This window comes from Astyanax mexicanus, chromosome 1 (genome assembly GCF_023375975.1).
Source record: "Astyanax mexicanus isolate ESR-SI-001 chromosome 1, AstMex3_surface, whole genome shotgun sequence".
Classification (NCBI taxonomy): Eukaryota; Metazoa; Chordata; class Actinopteri; order Characiformes; family Acestrorhamphidae; genus Astyanax; species Astyanax mexicanus.
Window position 1 is genome coordinate 108,471,861 of NC_064408.1, and position 20,910 is coordinate 108,492,770.

Genomic DNA, 20,910 nt, shown 5'->3' on the forward strand with positions numbered 1-20,910 from the left:
TAGGCTACTCAAATATAGATGTATATTTAATCTGCTAAACTAAGCAGTATATTACTAGGACTTTTAACAGGGTTAAGGGTTTAACAGACTTGGCTAGCGGTGCATAAAGCTAGGTTAACTAACTACAGATGAAGTTCACATGGGTTGGTTTATACAAAAAAACACTTTAAATGTATTAGAATACGTTATTAAATATATGTGATTAAAGAGGATTATGGAGGAGTCTGTCTCATTTCAACCTCAGACATTAGTGAGTGCATCACAATGACGAGATCCGAAGAGAGCTCTGTGGGCTTCAGAAAGAAGATTATTGATACTGAGGAGTCTAGGGAGTAATCCTAAAATGTAGTTGTAGGACCTACAAGTAGCTCTAGCCACATTTCTAGAAGGTCTAGAATGTGAAGCGTAAGCTTTACAAAGGAATGACACACAAATTAGAGAGTTTTGTAAAGGTGTCATCAATGAAGTCATAACCTAGGACATGTATTGCGTGAAAATTTATTTCGAAATCAGATGTAGAGCTGTAAATGACGTCATGACAGTTTAATGTAATCCTGTTGAGATGCAAAACATATCAGTGCTGAAAGAATTCTGCATGAAGGAGTGGGAAGAAACTTCAACTAAAACTCCAACTAAATGTCAGCAATTGGTTGATAGTTATGGGAAACTTCAAGTCTAACAGGTTATTTCTGCCAAATGGGTGCAATTGTAGATGCAGGAGATGCGATAAAATGCTAAATATCTATGCATATTGGTTTGATTAATGCCATACACTGAGGTTTTCTTATGCTGTACTGCTAATTCACTTTGAATTCACATTTCTTCACTGTCTGAACCTGTAAACTGGTTGAAAAAGGACTCTTCTTTCTTTTGTGTGGGAATTACAAGCCTGAATCACCTGCGTGCCAGATTCTATGGCATTATTTCAACAGGAACATGTCTTTTCTGATTCCTTTATCTCCTACTTTAAAGTCTTCTCTCCTCCGCAGAAGTCTCCTGTGAGGCAGGCCCGGGGCCTTTGAAGTGCCATATGTGTGTATGATAGCTAAATCAACATTTTGGAGATTGCACCATGTTCCAGTGATGAGAGCTGAAGGGCTAGAAGAGCTGCAGGTTTTCGGCGTGTGTCTCCTGCGCTACCACAAGCGGAAATGAAAAAGCTGTAAACTGTAGCCGTGATGGGAGGATTGTAATTTATTCCTTTAATGCTTTGTATAAGATTAGAAGATCATAGCATTGCGCATGAGTTTTCTCATCTTGCTGAGCCCTCTGTCTCACACACACAGAGAACACACTGTGGGTTGATGGGTCAGTGGAGGGCTCCGGCTATAAATGCTCCTGTGTTGGGAACACTCCCTGATGTTACTTTCAGCTCAGAGAGATTTAAATCAGTAGCCTCTGCTTTTCTTAGGTTGAAATGTTCCATTGTTCCTGTTTAACTAGATTTGCCTTTGCATATCAAGGACTTTCTATCTGATTAAGGGAAGATCTTTCACCCTTTCTCCCTCTCTTGCTCTTTGTTCTCTCTTCTTTCCTTAAAACTGAAGATAAATGACTAAAAAGCTTTAATGTGACTCTACCTGGAAGTCTTTGTCTATGTTAGCCCTAATAAAAGGGCTTTTTCAATGAGGTACCAGCATGTACAATCTGTGCAAACATGCCATAAGTAATGGAATAACAGTATAATGACATGATACCTCAGGCTTAAAGGGAAGGCTTGGGTTTGCTCACACCTGTATAAATTGTGTGCCGGGCAAGCAAACCAATCATGAGGCTCCCAGACCATGGCAAATGAACAAACTGTGTGAGAGACCATTTAAATTCTATGACTGTCAATGCAGGGAAGTAAAATGACACTGTTATCAGAATCCCCCTCAAGGAGGCCCCTCCCACTAGTTGCTGACAGCAGCCAACCAGCAAAATATGACTATAGTTCCACTAGTTCACCTGACCTGATTTCCACAGCATCTGTGTTAATCTGTGTGAATTTACCAGTTATTCTGGACACAGGCTCGCTTATTTTAACTACAGTACTTGTGCAAAAGTTTTAGGCACCAAGGCAAATTACACTAATCCATTTATCTCAGCAATACGAGTGTTTTTACCTAAAGAAAAACACAACTTATGATTTGAACAGATACAAATAAACACACATGCATTAAAACAAAACAAGGATTTCTCATTTTTAACTAAGTATTATGACCGGCCCCTGGGGAAAGGGGCGTGGCCACTGTGACACAGTAGTAGGAAGTACACAGAGAACACAGACACGGGGAGTAAATGAACTCAAACCATACCTTTTATTTGGAATTAAACCCTCCACCGCACCCAACAAAACTCAAAAGAACATAACACGGCCCATTGGGGCTCTAGTCGCGTTGTTTACTTAGTCTTTTAGCGGTCCCTTTTTCTCAGTCCCTTTTTCTCTGAGGCTGTGTTTTTATACCTGTCCCAGTTGGCTGTTTAATTAGTCTGGATGCAGATCAGCTGGAACAGGTAGAGCTGTGTGTTCCGGCGTTCCTCCTGATGATTTTCCTCAGCCAGCATGTGTATATTATGTTCAGTTCAGCTCACCTGATTTACCAAGTTTACCAATTTACCAAACCAGGTGTTGATATGATGAGAACTATTAAACTATTAAAAAAACTATTAAATTCAGATGAAGGTAGATTAGGAGATGTTTGTGTTTATTGTAATGCTGGTGTTTCAGTTCAGTTTGTGTGAGTGTGTTGGGTGGGGTGGGGTGGGGTTCAGCTCTCTCTCTCTGTGTTGAGGAGTCTGACTGCCTGGTGGAAGAAGCTGTTGCAGAGTCTAGTAGTGGAGGCTCGGATGCTCCTGTATCTTCTGCCGGATGGCATCAGAACAAAGAGTCCGTGTGAGGGATGGGTGGGGTCGTTCACAATGCTGGTGGCTTTGCGGATGCAGCGTGTGGTGTAGATCTCGGTGAGACTCCGATGATCTTCTCAGCTGTCCTTACTGTCCGCTGTAGGGTCTTGCGGTCTGAGGTAGTGCACAGATAAGAAGATTTTTCTTTACTGAAATTCCCACTGGTGCCTAAAACATTTGCACAATACTGTATGTGCTAGTTTTAGCCACAGGCCTGGGCTTTAATACAATATACCAGCTAGAAAGAATGTTTTCCAGCTTCTAACAACAACAGAACATGGCAGTTTTACTCTTTTCAACTTCTTGAAGTTATTGTCTTTTATTGGGTCAGTGTCTATTCTTGTTATTGATTTATTGAGGCTTAATCACTTAATGGTTATGATTGATACATGATACAATTTTGATGCAATTTGTTGTACATGTAAAAAAAAATCTTTATATTTTATAAATGTAAAAATAATGCTGTGAGCCATCAACAATTCAAATAATTCAAATCTAATATCTCTCCAAAGAGCTCTTCTGGCTTGCACTTGGCATGGTTATTTTTAGGAGTGCAGTTCACGGAGTACTGCTCTAGTGCGCAGAAGAGGGGAAGTGGCTTAATTGAAGCCAGCTCTCTAACTGCAGCCCATACTCCGTCTATACTTTGTATTCTCAAGGGGGGAGCCCGGTGGTCTGACAGGCCTCACAACCTCATCTTAATGCAGACTGAACCCCATGTTCACCTTCACTGAACCCAACATCAGTCACAGATGCACCGCAGTTTAACCCCTAATAAACCCCAGCTCACATTTACTGAACCCTGATTCAACTCCCACTCGCATCAACTTCACTCAGTTCAGGTGCCAGACCGTGAGTGGGTGCTGGGTTCTCGCCCTCTGGCTCTCAGTGGGTCAGCGGTGTTTGTGGAAAGGTAAGTGGAAGTGATTGAGAGGAATTTCCACCTTAACGCAGCGTTGAGTTGAATTGATAGGATTTTACACAAGTATTAAAAATCAGCGGAAAAGAGTCTTGAGAATTGGTGGAAACCTTTAAAAGCACTGTTGGGTGAAGTGAATTTCATTGATTATTGTGTTAGTACGGCTAATGTCTGGAGGAAATACATATTATGCAGCAAGTGAACAGTTTTGTAAGCAGTAAGATGTTTTGTAAGCAGATGTTTTGTAAATGAAAAAATACAAAAATCTTAGACATTTTAAGAAGGTCCATATCTCCAGAATATCAAAAAATACCAGTGGATAATATGCAGTGAATACTGTATTTACTTAAAATCCTTTATTTTCCTAAAAAAAAAAAATCATCAGTGCGCCTTATAATCCAGTTCAGTCAGGTTGTAAAGAGCAGTAAAGCCACTCAGCAAGTCCAGCATTGTACAGGAGTTTCAGTTTAGTTCTTCAGCACCAAGGCTGAAGCAGAATTAGCATTAGCTGCTAACAGTAGTGCTAGCTCTTTTTTCATTCAGAGGTGAATATTATCTGACTGTAGCCTACTGCTAACCCCAGCTAGCACTGCTGGAGCAGCATCATCATTAGCCAATTACTACAGCGCTAGCTCTTTTTGCTGTTCAGAAGTGAGTATATCGGAATGTAGTCTGTAGACTGTGTAGTCTGTATTTGATAGCGCCCTGGCTCACAGGGAACACTCAGGGTTCCTCAGTATAGCGCTGTAAGTGCTGCTAACCACCGCCAGCGCTGCTGCTACCCGCGCTAAAATACTGGAAATCTAAGCATGGAAACACTTTACTCACCCAGATAAACAGTTTTCAGGAGAGAAATCTGAGTAGATTAGAATTGTTTGACTTGAAGAAATATATATATATATATATATATATATATATATATATATATATATTTTTTTTTTTTTTTTTTTTTTTTACTTGTGACATTAGAAAGAAAGTATGGCGACACCCCAGTTCCTTACTAGTGTCGTTTAAAATGTGCTTTATAATCAGGTGCGCCTTGTATATGAAAATAGACCCGAAAATAGATGGTTATTGATGGTGTGCCTTATAATGCGCTGCACCTTACCAAAAGTAGTCCTTAGTAGGCTTACTCACGCTTGACATACCTTACTCTAGACCTCTGGACTGATATGTCAGTTAAGTACTTAGCATTTATTGCAGATTAAAATCCAAAATCAGAAGTAAGTAAGTAAGCCTCTGAGAAAAAGTGCATTTAACCATCAAATAGCTGTAATTTCCTATAGTGCAATGCACTCCGAATGTTAACGGTCATTGGTTAAAACTAAATACACTTATTAAAGTAAATGTGCTATTTATAATTGCCATAGAGAATAAGAAATTGTATTTTATTTCAACATTGACTGTCCAAGTTCTGAAATCTATTGAAATACCAAGTGCAGTATTTGGTGCCAGAAATGCTCAGATCTAATTAATGTCCATCAGTTATCAGCTTCAGCACACTGCATTATGGTTCCGCTGTCAGTCAGACATGATGTGTTTATTTGGGGATGAGGAGAAAATTGCTGGACGGGGTGAAAAGCTCCACAGGTCAGGCTGTGCTCTGGAGTTTAGTTCATGTATGAGGAAGCTTGTCACTTCTGTCAGGGTCAGTATGATGGACAAGGTCAACATTAGTGAGGTTTTGCAGTCAGATAAGAGATCATATCTTCAGAATGCCACGTGCCATCATCTTAATGCCATAAAGAGCACACGGAAGTCTGTTGCTTTGGGTTAAATAAACTGACTAGAAAATCCAAATGCTGATTTACCATATACCATGTATGATATTTGATAACACACACACACAAACATAGTTGCAAGGAAAATGTTTTATTTTAAAGGGCAGCATACATGTTTGTGAAATTTAGGGAACTTTATAAAGTACTTTCTGGGAAATGTAAAATACAGCTCTGGACAAAAAAAAATTAAGAGACCACTTCAGTTTCTTAATCGTTTCTCTGATTTTGCTATTTATAGGTTTATATTTGAGTAAAATGAACATTGTTGTTTATTCTATGAACTACAGACAACATTTCTCCATAATTCCAATAAAAAATATTGTCATTTAGAGCATTTATTTGCAGAAAATGAGAAATGGCCGAAATAACAAAAAGATGCAGAGCTTTCAGACCTCAAAGTTCATATTCATAAAGTTTTAAGAGTTCAGAAATCAATATTTGGTGGAATAAACCTGATTTTTAATCACAGTTTTCATGCATCTTGGCATGTTTTCCTCCACCAGTCTTACACACTGCTTTTGGATAACTTAATGCCACTCCTGACGCAAAAAATTAAGCAGTTCAGCTTAGTTTGTTGGCTTGTTATCATCCATGTTCCTCTTGATTATATATATATTATATACAAAAGATTCCAATTTAGTAAAATCAAAGAAACTCATCGTTTTTAAGTGGTCTCTTATTTTTTTTTTTTTTTTAGAGTTGTGTATTACATTTTCTTTTTACATTTGTTAACCTATTATGCTCTGTTACTTAAAAATAAATAAATAAATAAATAAATATTACTAATTGGTAAACACACACAAACCAGAGCTTTTTGTTTTGTGCTCAATATATTTTTTGCTTATTTTTTTAATTTAATTAACTTAACTTACATTTCTTTAAATTTTTTGTGTGTGTCTATGCTTAAAGTGAATTTGTGTGTAATTATTTACTTACTTATTATGAATATAAGTTCCAGACCTCAACACTCTGCTTTTACATTTAATGCATGTTTTATTCATTCATTAAATTTTGCTGTACTGCATCTCGCTTCAAAGTGTGTATTTGGACCCACATTAAATTTCCCAGTCTTCTCATCATATTGTGTTTTTATAGCAGTCATATGAGATAAGTATCTAAAGGATGTTAATCACAATGGTAGTTCATATACCGTATAACACTTTGTATAACCTTGCCATTTACGAAAGCCCAGATTTGAGAATACATATATTTTTTAATTATTATTTTTTTAAACAGACTGAACACAGCTTACATAAGGAAACTACATATTTTTTGGCGTTTGGCGTTTCAGGCAGCAGGCCTGAAAATCTAAGGACATGTCTTAGGGATCTGGGACTGAGCCAACTAAAGCAGATGGCAGCAGTAGCTATCTAGCACTGGATCCGCAGTTGTTTCAGGTAATCTAGGGTCAGTCTTCCATAATTAGTGAAGAACAGAGTGGAGATTGGAAGCTCTGCGAGGATTCTGTTTAGATTAAGCATTTCAGCTACTCTATAATGTTATTTAAAAGTCTGATGTGCTGGTTTATTTGGTTTTAGTTAAACAGTTTTGTTTTTTTAATGCTTGGAAGGGCTATGCATGTGTGCTGTGCTACAGGAGCTTTATCCAGTAGAGCTGTATGGGTGTGAGTGTGTGAGTGTGTGGGTGTTCACAGTTGTCCAGGGCCACTGGGATGCTTTCAAGGCTCTGGCTGCAGAATCATGGTTTAACCTTAGCCTGGGGTCAAGGAGGACACACACACACACACACACACACTATACACACATACACACACACACAATACACACACACACACACACACACACAATACACACACACACACACACACACACAATACACACACACACACACACAATACACAGTTTCTCTCTTTCGCGCTATTCCTCTTGATTTCTTTTCAGTTGTTCTAGACAAATTTTAAACACTTTTTGTTACATGTGTAGGTCGTGAGGTATTATCTTGTGAGTAAGGTTAAACACTGGAAATTCATGTTGCCGTGACATGAGCATGCTGACCAAAGTTATCAATCCGCAGTGTCTTGTGTACTGGAAACACAGTTACTGACCACAGTTACTTACCACAGTTACTGACCACAGTTACTGACCACAGTTACTGGTTACTGACCACAGTTACTGACCACAGTTACTGACCACAGTTACTGACCACAGTTACTGGTTACTTACCACAGTTACTGGTTACTTACCACAGTTACTGACCACAGTTACTGACCACAGTTACTGGTTACTGACCACAGTTACTGGTTACTGACCACAGTTACTGGTTACTGACCACAGTTACTGACCACAGTTACTGGTTACTGACCACAGTTACTTACCACAGTTACTGGTTACTGACCACAATTACTGGTTACTGACCACAGTTACTGACCACAGTTATTGGTTACTGACCACAGTTACTAACCACAGTTACTGGTTACTGACCACAGTTACTTACCACAGTTACTGGTTACTTACCACAGTTACTGGTTACTGACCACAGTTACTGACCACAGTTACTGACCACAGTTACTGGTTACTGACCACAGCTACTGGTTACTGACCACAGTTACTTTTTACTGACCACAGTTACTGGTTACTTAACACAGTTACTTACCACAGTTACTGGTTACTGACCGCAGTTACTGACCACAGTTACTGGTTACTGACCACAGCTACTGGTTACTGACCACAGTTACTGACCACAGTTACTGGTTACTGACCACAGCTACTGGTTGCTGACCACAGCTACTGGTTACTGACCACAGTTACTGACCACAGTTACCTTTTACTGACCACAGTTACTGGTTACTGAACACAGTTACTTACCACAGTTACTGGTTACTGACCGCAGTTACTGACCACAGTTACTGGTTACTGACCACAGCTACTGGTTACTGACCACAGTTACTGACCACAGTTACTTTTTACTGACCACAGTTACTGGTTACTGAACACAGTTACTTACCACAGTTACTGGTTACTGACCACAGCTACTGGTTACTGACCACAGTTACTCGTTACTGACCACAGCTACTAGTTACTGACCACAGTTACTGGTTACTGACCACAGTTACTGGTTACTGACCACAGCTACTGGTTACTGACCACAGTTACTGACCACAGTTACTGACCACAGTTACTTTTTACTGACCACAGTTACTTTTTACTGACCACAGCTACTGGATACTGACCACAGCTACTGGATACTGACCACAGTTACTGACCACAGTTACTGGTTACTGACCACAGCTACTGGATACTGACCACAGCTACTGGATACTGACCACAGCTACTGACCACAGCTACTGGATACTGACCACAGTTAATGACCACAGCTACTGGTTACTGGCCAGAATTACTGACCACAGTTATTGGTTACTGACCAGAGCTACTGGTTACTGACCACAGTTACTGGTTACTGACCACAGCTACTGGTTACTGACCACAGTTACTGACCACAGTTACTTTTTACTGACCACAGCTACTGGATACTGACCACAGCTACTGGATACTGACCACAGTTACTGACCACAGCTACTGGATACTGACCACAGCTACTGGATACTGACCACAGCTACTGACCACAGCTACTGGATACTGACCACAGTTACTGACCACAGCTACTGGTTACTGGCCAGAGCTACTGGTTGCTGACCACAGTTACTGGATACTGACCACAGTTACTGACCACAGCTACTGCATACTGACCACAGTTACTAATCACAGCTACTGGTTACTGGCCGGAATTACTGACCACAGTTACTGGTTACTGACCACAGTTACTGACCACAGTTACTGGTTACTGACCACAGTTACTGGTTACTGACCACAGTTACTTACCACAGTTACTGGTTACTTACCACAGTTACTGGTTACTGACCACAGTTACTGACCACAGTTACTGACCACAGTTACTGGTTACTGACCACAGCTACTGGTTACTGACCACAGTTACTTTTTACTGACCACAGTTACTGGTTACTTAACACAGTTACTTACCACAGTTACTGGTTACTGACCGCAGTTACTGACCACAGTTACTGGTTACTGACCACAGCTACTGGTTACTGACCACAGTTACTGACCACAGTTACTGGTTACTGACCACAGCTACTGGTTGCTGACCACAGCTACTGGTTACTGACCACAGTTACTGACCACAGTTACCTTTTACTGACCACAGTTACTGGTTACTGAACACAGTTACTTACCACAGTTACTGGTTACTGACCGCAGTTACTGACCACAGTTACTGGTTACTGACCACAGCTACTGGTTACTGACCACAGTTACTGACCACAGTTACTTTTTACTGACCACAGTTACTGGTTACTGAACACAGTTACTTACCACAGTTACTGGTTACTGACCACAGCTACTGGTTACTGACCACAGTTACTCGTTACTGACCACAGCTACTAGTTACTGACCACAGTTACTGGTTACTGACCACAGCTACTGGTTACTGACCACAGTTACTGGTTACTGACCACAGCTACTGGTTACTGACCACAGTTACTGACCACAGTTACTGACCACAGTTACTTTTTACTGACCACAGTTACTTTTTACTGACCACAGCTACTGGATACTGACCACAGCTACTGGATACTGACCACAGTTACTGACCACAGTTACTGGTTACTGACCACAGCTACTGGATACTGACCACAGCTACTGGATACTGACCACAGCTACTGACCACAGCTACTGGATACTGACCACAGTTAATGACCACAGCTACTGGTTACTGGCCAGAATTACTGACCACAGTTATTGGTTACTGACCAGAGCTACTGGTTACTGACCACAGTTACTGGTTACTGACCACAGCTACTGGTTACTGACCACAGTTACTGACCACAGTTACTTTTTACTGACCACAGCTACTGGATACTGACCACAGCTACTGGATACTGACCACAGTTACTGACCACAGCTACTGGATACTGACCACAGCTACTGGATACTGACCACAGCTACTGACCACAGCTACTGGATACTGACCACAGTTACTGACCACAGCTACTGGTTACTGGCCAGAGCTACTGGTTGCTGACCACAGTTACTGGATACTGACCACAGTTACTGACCACAGCTACTGCATACTGACCACAGTTACTAATCACAGCTACTGGTTACTGGCCGGAATTACTGACCACAGTTACTGGTTACTGACCAGAGCTACTGGTTACTGACCACAGTTACTGGTTACTGTGCCACAGTTACTGACCACAGTTACTGGTTACTGACCAGTTACTGACCACAGTTACTGGTTACTGACCACAGTTACTGGTTACTGTACCACAGTTACTGACCACAGTTACTGGTTACTGACCAGTTACTGACCACAGTTACTGGTTACTGACCACAGTTACTGGTTACTGTACCATAGTTACTGGTTACTGACTACATTTACTTTTGTGTAAGTAAGTTCACATTTACTGAAGACAGTTACTGCCCACAATTGCAGGTTACTGACCATAGTTACTGGTTTCTGACCACAGTTACTGACCACAATAGCTTTATCATTCATCTAAATGCCACATTAGACAGTTACTACTGTTGTTAGGCTACATTTTAAAATTCACCATGAATATTTTACCTTGAAGTTTAAAAAAAAAAAGTCTTTAAAGTAAGTTCAAGCCTAGAAGCCTAGAAAAGTGTTTATTTGTTAAAAATACGGACATGCTGCAGGTGTTTACAGTATTTAATACTTACTTTATTTAACCCTTAACGTTCAGCTGGTAGAAATAGCAGTAATATTACTGGGCAAATCTGGTGTGGGGTCTGTTTAACCATCCAAAAGTAGAACATTTGTCTCCAATAATGTTTGTCTTCAGCTCAATTAATAAAAATGTAATCAATATTTACAGTCTTTGTGATGGAAACCCTTTGGCAGTTGTAATATGTACCTACAAGTATCTCTCAGTGTTGATGACAGTGCTGTGCCTCTATGTTCATTTCATTAATGGATGAGGTAGTGAAATCATAGCAACAGAACGTAAACGGTGTCTTTTTTTTGTGTGCATGAAACACGCTGGCCATGTTTGACCTTGATTGTGAAAGCCGGTCAGCCTTCTGAATGCTTTTCTAGCTGCCACTCCTCGGGGGCCTGGAGTAAAAGATTCCGAAAGCCCCTCTGAAGGGTTTCGGAACTCATCTGTGGGATGGAGCGTTCTCTTATCGGAAGACCGAGGCATTCCGGCTTGCTCTGGAGATTTCTGCTTAATCCCAGCGGCATGGGAGTGATTATGGCTGCACTCCTGGGCCATTAGATCAGGCCAGGCCTGGTGGTGAAGATTATTATTTAAGAATCAGCTAAACCCTTAGAAAGTCTCAAGTTGCACGGGCATTTATCAAAAGAAAATGTTATTTTTGGCTCTGTGACATGCTTTGAATGCTCATATAACATCCAGTGTATTTCAGTGCCGAGCAGGCAAATTACACACTCATTACAGCCCAACGTATGTGCATAAGAGAGACACAGATAGCTGTTAGAGCTGTAATCACTTCCATAAAGCTAAATTAAACAAAAATATATAAATCTATAGAGAAAATACTATAATAATAATAATTAATACAAGTAATTCCGGTTTATGTCTTCCTTTTTTATTTGATTCTGTACTTCACAGTTTTAATTTGTATTTAAACAGTTCAATCACACATTTTAATGTTGCCATTAGTGCACATCTTATCTATACAGCTCTGGAAAAAAAATAAGAGACCACTTACAAATGATGATTTTCTTTGATTTTACCAAATTGAAAACCTCTTGCTTGTATTTTTTGCACTAGGAGTGGCATAAAGTTACCAAAAGCAGTGTGTAAGACTGGTGGAGGAGAACATGCCAAGATGCATGAACACTGTGATTAAAAACCAGGGTTATTCCACCAATTATTGATTTCTGAACTCTTAAAACTTTATGAATATGAACTTGTTTTCTTTGCATTATTTGAGGTCTGTAATTTGTTATTTCAGCCATTTCTCATTTTCGGCAAATAAATGCTCTAAATGACAGTATTTTTATTTGGAATTTGGAAGAAATGTTGTCTGTAGTTTATAGAATAAAACAACAATGTTTATTTTACTCAAATATATACCTGTAAATAGCAAAAAAAAAAATCTGTTGATTTAAGTTGTCTCTTAATTTTTTCCAGAGCTGTATATGCCCATTCTCATTTAATCCATTTCGATTCACCATAATGTTTGGAACATAGATTATGGCTTCTAAAGTGTTTACACAAAGTATGTTTAATTACTTCAGTAGTGTTTGTACATACTTATTTTTTTCTTTTTGGCAGCATGAGGAACAGAGCCATGACAGTGAAAGAAATTCCATCATATGACTGAGAAAAGGTCCAAATCTTAATGTATAAAGTATTTAAATTATGAAGAAGTAAAACAGACAACTAAGCAAATAAAGATCCGCACAGAATGCTCATCTTAGGGACTATAATGGAAGAAGAAATCCAGAGTTAAAGGGGCTGTTCTGGTTTAAGTCTGACTGGACGTTAAAGAGTGCTGTCTCACTCTGCTTCATTATGATGTAGTTGCTTACGGCAGAATGAAAATGTCTTCTGTTGTATACAGAAACATCTTTCAGCTTAAGTTTCGAATAATGCCTCCAGACTTATTGGATTGTGCTTTATCCAACAGCGAGACAATGATCTAAAACATGCTGCCGAAGCATTGAAGGAATCTGTCACAGCTAAAAAGTGGAAAAATTCTTGACTGGTCAAGTCAGTCACCTGATCTGCATCCAGTTGGGCAAGCCTTTTAATATGTTGAAGAAAAAGTGTATGCATAGCATAATCAGCAAAAAAACTGAACATAGCTAATTTACTATACATACCACTGCCATGTCCCAAATAGGAGGAGCTATACAATAAAAGTGCTGCAGTTTTGTATTGTTTAAGAAGAGACCACTTCAAAATGATCAGTTTCTCTGATTTTGCTATTTATAGTTATATATTTGAATAAAATTAACATTGTTGTTTTATTCTATAAACTACTGACAACAGTTCTCCCAAATTCCAAATAAAAATATTGTCATATTTACAGCATTTATTTGCAAAAAAAAGAGAAATGGTGAAAAAGTAATGAAAAAAGTTTTGTACTTACCTTACATAATGCAAAAAAAAAAAAACAAGTTCATATTCATAATGTTTTAAGAGTTCAGAAATCAACATTTGGTGGAATAACCCTGGTTTTTAATCACAGTTTTTATGCATCTTAACATGTTCTCCTCCACCAGTCTTACACACTACTTTTGGATAACTTTATCACTCGTGTTGCAAAAAATCAAGCAGTTCAGTGTTTGTGATCATCCATCTTCTTCTTGATTATATTTCAGAGGTTTTAAATTGGGTAAAATCAAAGAGACTCCTCATTTTTAGATGGAATATATATACAGAAGTAATAATAAATAACAAAGCTATAAAAAGGAACAAATTAAAGTTTTTTTTTAACATGCTTCAAAAAAAAAAAAAAAACTCATGGAACAGGCCTGGACAGAAATGATGGTACCATTAACTTTATATTTTGTTGCACAACTTTTTAAGGAAATCACTGCAGTTAAACGATTATTGGGTGTTTTTAGCTGTGTGTTTTGGGTCATTGTCCTGTTGCAAGACCCATGACCCTATTTCTGACTGTATCGGTATTAGTGATTTACAGAAACAATGAAAAACGAGATCACAGACTCAGTAATTATGTTCTAATGTTTCATACTGTTTTATGGGTACAAATACACTGTTAAAAAATACTACATTTCTGGACTGATATCAGATGTACATGTGCGTGTGTGTGTGTGTGAGAGAGAGATTCGTTAAGGACAACATGCACAGCGTTACAGTCATTAGATTGGAGGAAATGTTGCAATAGGAACTACGTCTCATCATCCTATATTAGAGCAGCAGTGTGCTTCCCCGAGGGGGTTGTGAACCCTGGTCTGCTGATTGGAAAGTGAGTCATTTAACTACTTGGTTACAGAGCTAATTACAGTGCGCAGACACACAGGCACACATCTTTAGCTACCGACTTGTCAAAATGTTTTTAAATTTATGACTGTCATTACCCTTAGTGTTAAATATGTGAAGCAGTAATAGCTGCTGTCACTGTAGACCTTTATCAGCATGAGGGCATTTAGTATTTCTTATTCATAAACAGCCAAATGATTAACTCACGGAACCCTTAATGAGCTAACTGGAGGTGAACAAAGGGGGACAAGAAAAAAACTGCTTATAAACTGGAGGATTTATCCTTGGGAGGAACCAGGACTGACAAAAAGGAAAGCTGATTCTTTTTTTTGTCAAAACTACTTAGAAATAGCATTCATAAATTAGGGTTTGAAATCAGATTAACACAGTTAATATAGAGTTTAAAATAGAGTTTTCCAAACAAGAATTAAGCCTAGTTTTAGAATATATACAGCATTTTAAATATACATTTTCAGTTAATAGGATCTTATGTAGGCCTAATCCCTGTCTGTGAAACTGGCAGGCTAAATTCAGTATAAGGCAGGTTACTCAAAAGTCGACAGTCAACAGTCTTTTATCAAAATCAGGCAGGACAGATAAAGAGATTAAATGAGTTCTGTTTGAATGTATAGATTATACAGAATATGAACATTAGTAGAGTGTGGGAACTTAACTAGAGGAGAGAGCCAGAAGGTAACATAGACATGATTACACATAAAACATTGGCATTCACCCACTCCAGCATTCACAACCAGTGTTTACGTGCAGTTGGTGGGATGACGGCACCAATTCCCCAGTTTGTTTTAGGCAAAACATTAATTAAACACATATAAAATGTATTTAGACCCACCTGTGCAGAATGTTCCTGATGAGCTGGTTGAAGTGTTTTGTAGGTACCATATTTCTTATACACTGCCTGACCCAAATAAAAGCTTTGATTGCAGCACGCATTCACTGTGGCATTGTTTCAATAAGCTTCTGCAATGTCACAAGATTTATTTCAATCCAGTGCTGCATTAATTTAATTTTCACCAAGATCTTGCAACATCATTGATGATGGTAGAGTCTGACCACTGCACAAAGTCTTCTCCAGCACATCCCAAAGATTCTCAATGAGGTTAAGGTCTGGACTGGATGATCTCATGCTCCCTGAATCACACTTTCACGATTCCAGCCCCATGAATCCTGACATTGTTCATCTTGGAATATGCTCGTATCATCAGGGAAGAAAAAATCCATTGATTAAATAACACTGTCTATATTCAGTATATTCAGGAGGTCAGCTGACCTCATTCTTTCAGCACGCACTGTTGCTGAACCCAGACCTGTCCAACTGCAGCATCAACCCCGCATCATTTGCTTAGTTAAACCCACTTTTTTTTTTTGTCCAGGCAGTGAGTGTATAATGGTGATGTTTGTGTGTGTGTGTGTGCGCGTTTATGTTATAGGTGCAGTGATGCTAGTCAGTGTGCAAGGCATTGCTGTGAATGTGGATCCAGTTCTGTCCACTTGGCTCCTCCACCAGCCTCAGAGACCCAGCAGCGGTCGGAAGACACAGCAGGTAAGACCGTCTACCTCTATCTCTGACTCTCGATTATGATTGTATCTTTCTATTTCCTCTTCGTGTGTGTGTGTGTGCATGTGTATGTGTGTGTGTGTTTGTTTTAAGGCACTAGCTTTGAAAAATGCTGGTCCTGCCCTGCCAGGGTCGGGATCCGCCTCTACAGAATGTTGCTTTTGCTGCAGAATGAGAAGGTGAAGGACTGCAGTGAGTGATAAGAGAACAAATTGTGGAGGAGAGGCGAGCAGGGAGGACACATGTAGAGGAGAAGGGAATGAAAAAAGTAAATGAGTAGGGTGTGACCCTGACTGCCAGTGTAGGGGGTCAGTGAAGCTGAGTAGCAGTGAGACATAAGTCCTCAGGCAAGTCAAAACAGGAACAGTATAGTAGTATTAGTGGTGACCCCACCAGCTTAAAGAGTCATTGTTTTCTTTTAGTCTTTTGTAGTTTCTCAGCAAGAATATGTAAGTGAACATTTTTAATTTTCCTGAATGGCATTGATTCATTAAAAAAAAAAAAAAAAAAAACATAGTCTGGGGCTCTGATTGGTCCAAAATATAAGGTCCCACTATAATTGCGAGCTGGCTAGTTCGAATCCCGGTCATGCAGCTTGCCATCAGCTGCCGGAGCCCCGAGAGAACACATTTGGCTTTGCTGTCTCTGGGTGGGTAGATGGCGCTCCAAAGGGTGATTGTCTGCAACACAAGGCGTCTGTGAGCTGATATATCTAAACCGAGTCGCTGCGCTTTCCTCTGAGTGCGTTGTGATGCTGTTTGACAAAGATGCATCAGCAGCAGTTCAAAAAGAGTCAGTGGCTAATTTCACATGTATGATAGAGGGAGTTCTAATGAATGGAAAAAGTCAGTTCTGTACATATACTAATCTAACTAAACTAAAACACACAATCAGTTGTAGTGTTTATATTGTTTATAAAGAAAACGTAAATTGTTTGTGTTGCAAATGGATTTTCTCTTCAGGTCATGCCACTGCATCTCAATAGGGTTATGGTCAGGATTTGACCATTCCAAAATATATATCTTTATTAACCATTTTTTAGGTCTTTGGGTCATTTTGTGTCTTGTTGCATCACACAACACCTCTTTTTAAACGGGGGTCATCTTTAAATGTGTTGTTTTTTTGAGTCAGCAAGACACCAAACCATGATGCTCCCGCCACCATGCGTCACAGTTGGGTGTTTTTGGTGTTGGTGTACTATATTCTTTTTCCAAGAACATTTTTTGTCACTTTGATTATTTGATCAGGCCATATTTTATTCAAAAGTAAAATCAATGCAAAAATCCAGACAAAAGTTTAATTTACTTTTTCTAGCCTGTTTTGTGGATGTTTACTCAATGTGCTTAATTTCAAGCATAAAGATATATAAATATACCTGTTTGTGTGGCATTTGTTTATTTAGATTGTATTTAGTAAATTTCAATTGTGACTTACAAAACAATCAGGCTGTGAATTTACAAATCTACATACTAATAATAACATATTGTATTTCCTGTAAAAATGTAGGCATTTTACCTGGAATTTAGTGCTATTCATCAGTGTTGCTTGATGAATTTTAAGCTTGATGTGGTACTGTGTTCTGGTGCTTCCTCACACATTGCTGTACATAAACATACTGTTGAATCACAGCTTTATAACAGTTGGGAAACACTAAAAAATCCATTAATGTCAGAATGACTGCATTCTCTATGGTTAAAGGGGGACTGCTGCTGATCCCCTTTCCCAGTCTCAGTGAATCATGCTTGATTGTGCAGCTAATTGATTTTATTGCTGTGTTATGTGGTAGTCTCTTGAGTGTGTTTATGTGGTTTTCTGCACACTCGTATGTTTCAGGCTGCAACTGTAGTTCCGATGGTGAAGGTGAAGAGGAGAGAGGATGAAGCATCAGTTGGCAGTACTCCACTGGCCAAACCGTTGTCCAATCAGGCTTCAGACTACGCCAGCAGTCCGCTCAAAACAAAGACTGTAACAGGTAATCTAAATCACACTTCCTTCCTCACACACAGTGCCAGAGTAGTGCGGTTATTTTTTGTCTGTTGATTAAAAGCGCCTGATTTTGTTCCACCACAGTAGCCACGTATTTCTATCTTTTAGCAAAGCATAATAACATAATAACTGAAAACATACTCAAATGTCGTATATCATGATATATTGTTATCGTGATATAAAAAAAATCCATAACGTTATATATGATTTTTCCCCATATCGCCCAGCACTAGTACCGATACGGTACAATGAAATGTGCGTGGTGAGAATAAGGTACAGAGAAATGTAACATACTGTAACATATAGAACATGCATGAAGACTGTTATTAGTGAAAAAAAGATTTCTACCTGTTGTCCTACTCGCTGCCTCGTGGTGCTGTTAGCCAATCAAAGGCAATATATTTGCATGTAGTCCTGCACAAAGTCCTATCGTTTTTCCCCGCTGACTCCTACACTGGACTAAAACACGATTATACCGGATCACCGGAGCACTTTTTCACAAAAAACAGCTCGCATGGCATTCATTTACACTAGAGACCACAACTAGACATTTTAAAAAGAATAAAAAAGAAAATTATGGAATAAGACCTTTAATGAACACTGCAGCATGGATCAAGCAAAGACCTATTATTTAAGTGTATTTCCCGCAAGAAAGACATGATTATGCTTACTGATCATGGCATGTGTCTAAGGTGCCTGCATTGATTTCTGCCCTAAAAAAATCCATTGTTTTCCATTGTTTTATTGTTGTTCGGAAAATTCAGGTTTGCACTTCCCGGCGTTTGACTGACGTGTATAGTTTTTTAATTTTATTATCCAAGCAGAAGGCTGCGGCTGCAGGTGAGTGTAAATGCTGGTGTGTGCACTGTGCAGAACAGTGATTGTGCTTATAACACACACTTATAACAGTGCGTGATTATAACATTCTAACTTTGTATTGATCACAGTTTGATTTTGTTACTTTGCTATATTGTGATTATCACGGCATAGCTTTATATAAAATGAAAAATAGCATTAAAAAAGCGTAGGACTACATCACAGACCATTTTCTTGAGCACGACCGGACAGGGCCTGAGGAAAGGGTTTGATCCGACCTGAGTTCGGGTTGGACTTCTGCTCCGGTTAAGGCAGAGAATCTAAAACTTTTACATCATTATAAAATCAAAAGTGGTTCAAAAACATCTTGCAATAGTGCCCATGCACATTAGACAAACTACAACGCATGTTTTTGTTGCTTTAGCTTCTCAGCGTATTGAGTTAATGCGTCACTTTTAAACAGCACACTCTCTAGTGCACTCTCTGGATTGTTATGATGGGAGATAGCGCCACTGCAGTTATCTCACATGTAATCCTCCATTAGGGCGTCTGTATGCAGACTGACCCCTGAATGTGTGTGTGCGGGGGTGTGTGAACGGTATAGAGCTTTTGAGGCCCTCATCTTTTGTTTAGTTATTAAATCTGGCTTGATTGCTTTTCCAGTGTTTAGATCTCCCATTGCCAAAGAGCAACACTTAACATCGCTGTCAGTAAACACGGCTCTTCGGCTTCTCCCAAACACACACAATCAAGCAGGCTGCAGTGTGTCAGCCTCACTTATAAAGCTGCACTCACTGAAGCAAACAAACTCTACCACTCGCCCATCAGTTCTGGACTTCCAGAAAGCTAATTGAGAGTGGCAGAGTGTGTGTTTTAAGGGGGCTGATCCTACCACTCCGTGCTGTGTGGGATGAGCTCAGCACTGCTGAGGCCTAGTGTTAATAGAGCAGAGCTCCGCCTCAGCACTCATGCTCCTGCTCTTCAGACCTAAACACAAAGAGTTTATTCTGGAGCTCAGAGACACACTCTCAATTTATGTTGCTTCTAATGGTCTGGATCAGGACAGTAAGCCAGCCATCATGCTGATATTGTTTACTCGAGGTTGCAACGTTGCCTGCTGGTCTAGGTATTGGTACTCTTCTCGTATAATAATACAAATTCCTCATAATGCTAATATAGATTTTACATCTCAGTATTTACCTCAGTCCCAAGCATTTTTCCGGGAGATGAGCAGGAGTGTCTACTTCAGCAGATAAATTGCATAAATGTGTCCATACCAACAATACCAACTGCTGTGCTTGTACAGCTATATTCTTAAACCCCAAATACCACATCATCTTCTTACATGTCTTCTTACAGCCTGGGGTCATGAACTACTGCTCTGACATTCTGCTGCAAAAAACAGTCACAAACAATGAACCATGATACTCCCTCCACCATGCTTCACAGATAGGATGAGGTTGAGTTTTTCTAGTGGGGTGTGCAGTGTCCATTTGTACTGACCATCAGTAAATTTAGCATTTCATTTAAAAATCAAGGGACCAGAGACCGAATGAAGAGTGGAGAGACACACAGTTCAAACTGCTTGAGGTCTAGTGTGAAGTTTCTACAATCAGTGATGGTTTGTTTGGAGAGACAAGTCATCTGCTGGTGTTGATCCACTGTGTTTTATTATCAAGTCTAAGTCAGTGCAGTGTTTTCCCACTCAATCTTACAGCACTAGATTTCATTTTCCAGCAGGACTTGACATACTGCCCACACTGCCAAAAGTACCAATTGGTCTTATATAATATTCTAATTTTCTGAGACACTGATTTTTGGGTTTTCATTAGCTGTAAGCCAAAATCATCAACAATCAATATATATTATATATGATATGCATAATATATGAGTTTCAAATTTGAAACCGAATTAATGAAATAAAGTAACTTTTCAATGATATTAAAATTTTTGGAGATGACATAAT

The 20,910-nt window shown here is 39.3% G+C and overlaps 1 protein-coding gene across 2 annotated transcripts in view; it reads left to right on the top strand.

Annotated features, from left to right (window-relative positions):
• The window catches only part of LOC103040889 (intermembrane lipid transfer protein VPS13B), a 315,108-nt gene that overhangs the window by 125,056 nt on the left and 169,142 nt on the right, over window positions 1-20,910 (top strand). For both annotated transcript variants that reach the window (XM_049463977.1, XM_049463976.1), the window contains exons 20-21: window positions 16,015-16,127; window positions 17,976-18,114. In XM_049463977.1, the coding sequence (XP_049319934.1) occupies window positions 16,015-16,127; window positions 17,976-18,114 (252 nt within the window). The remainder of the gene's footprint in view (window positions 1-16,014; window positions 16,128-17,975; window positions 18,115-20,910) is intronic.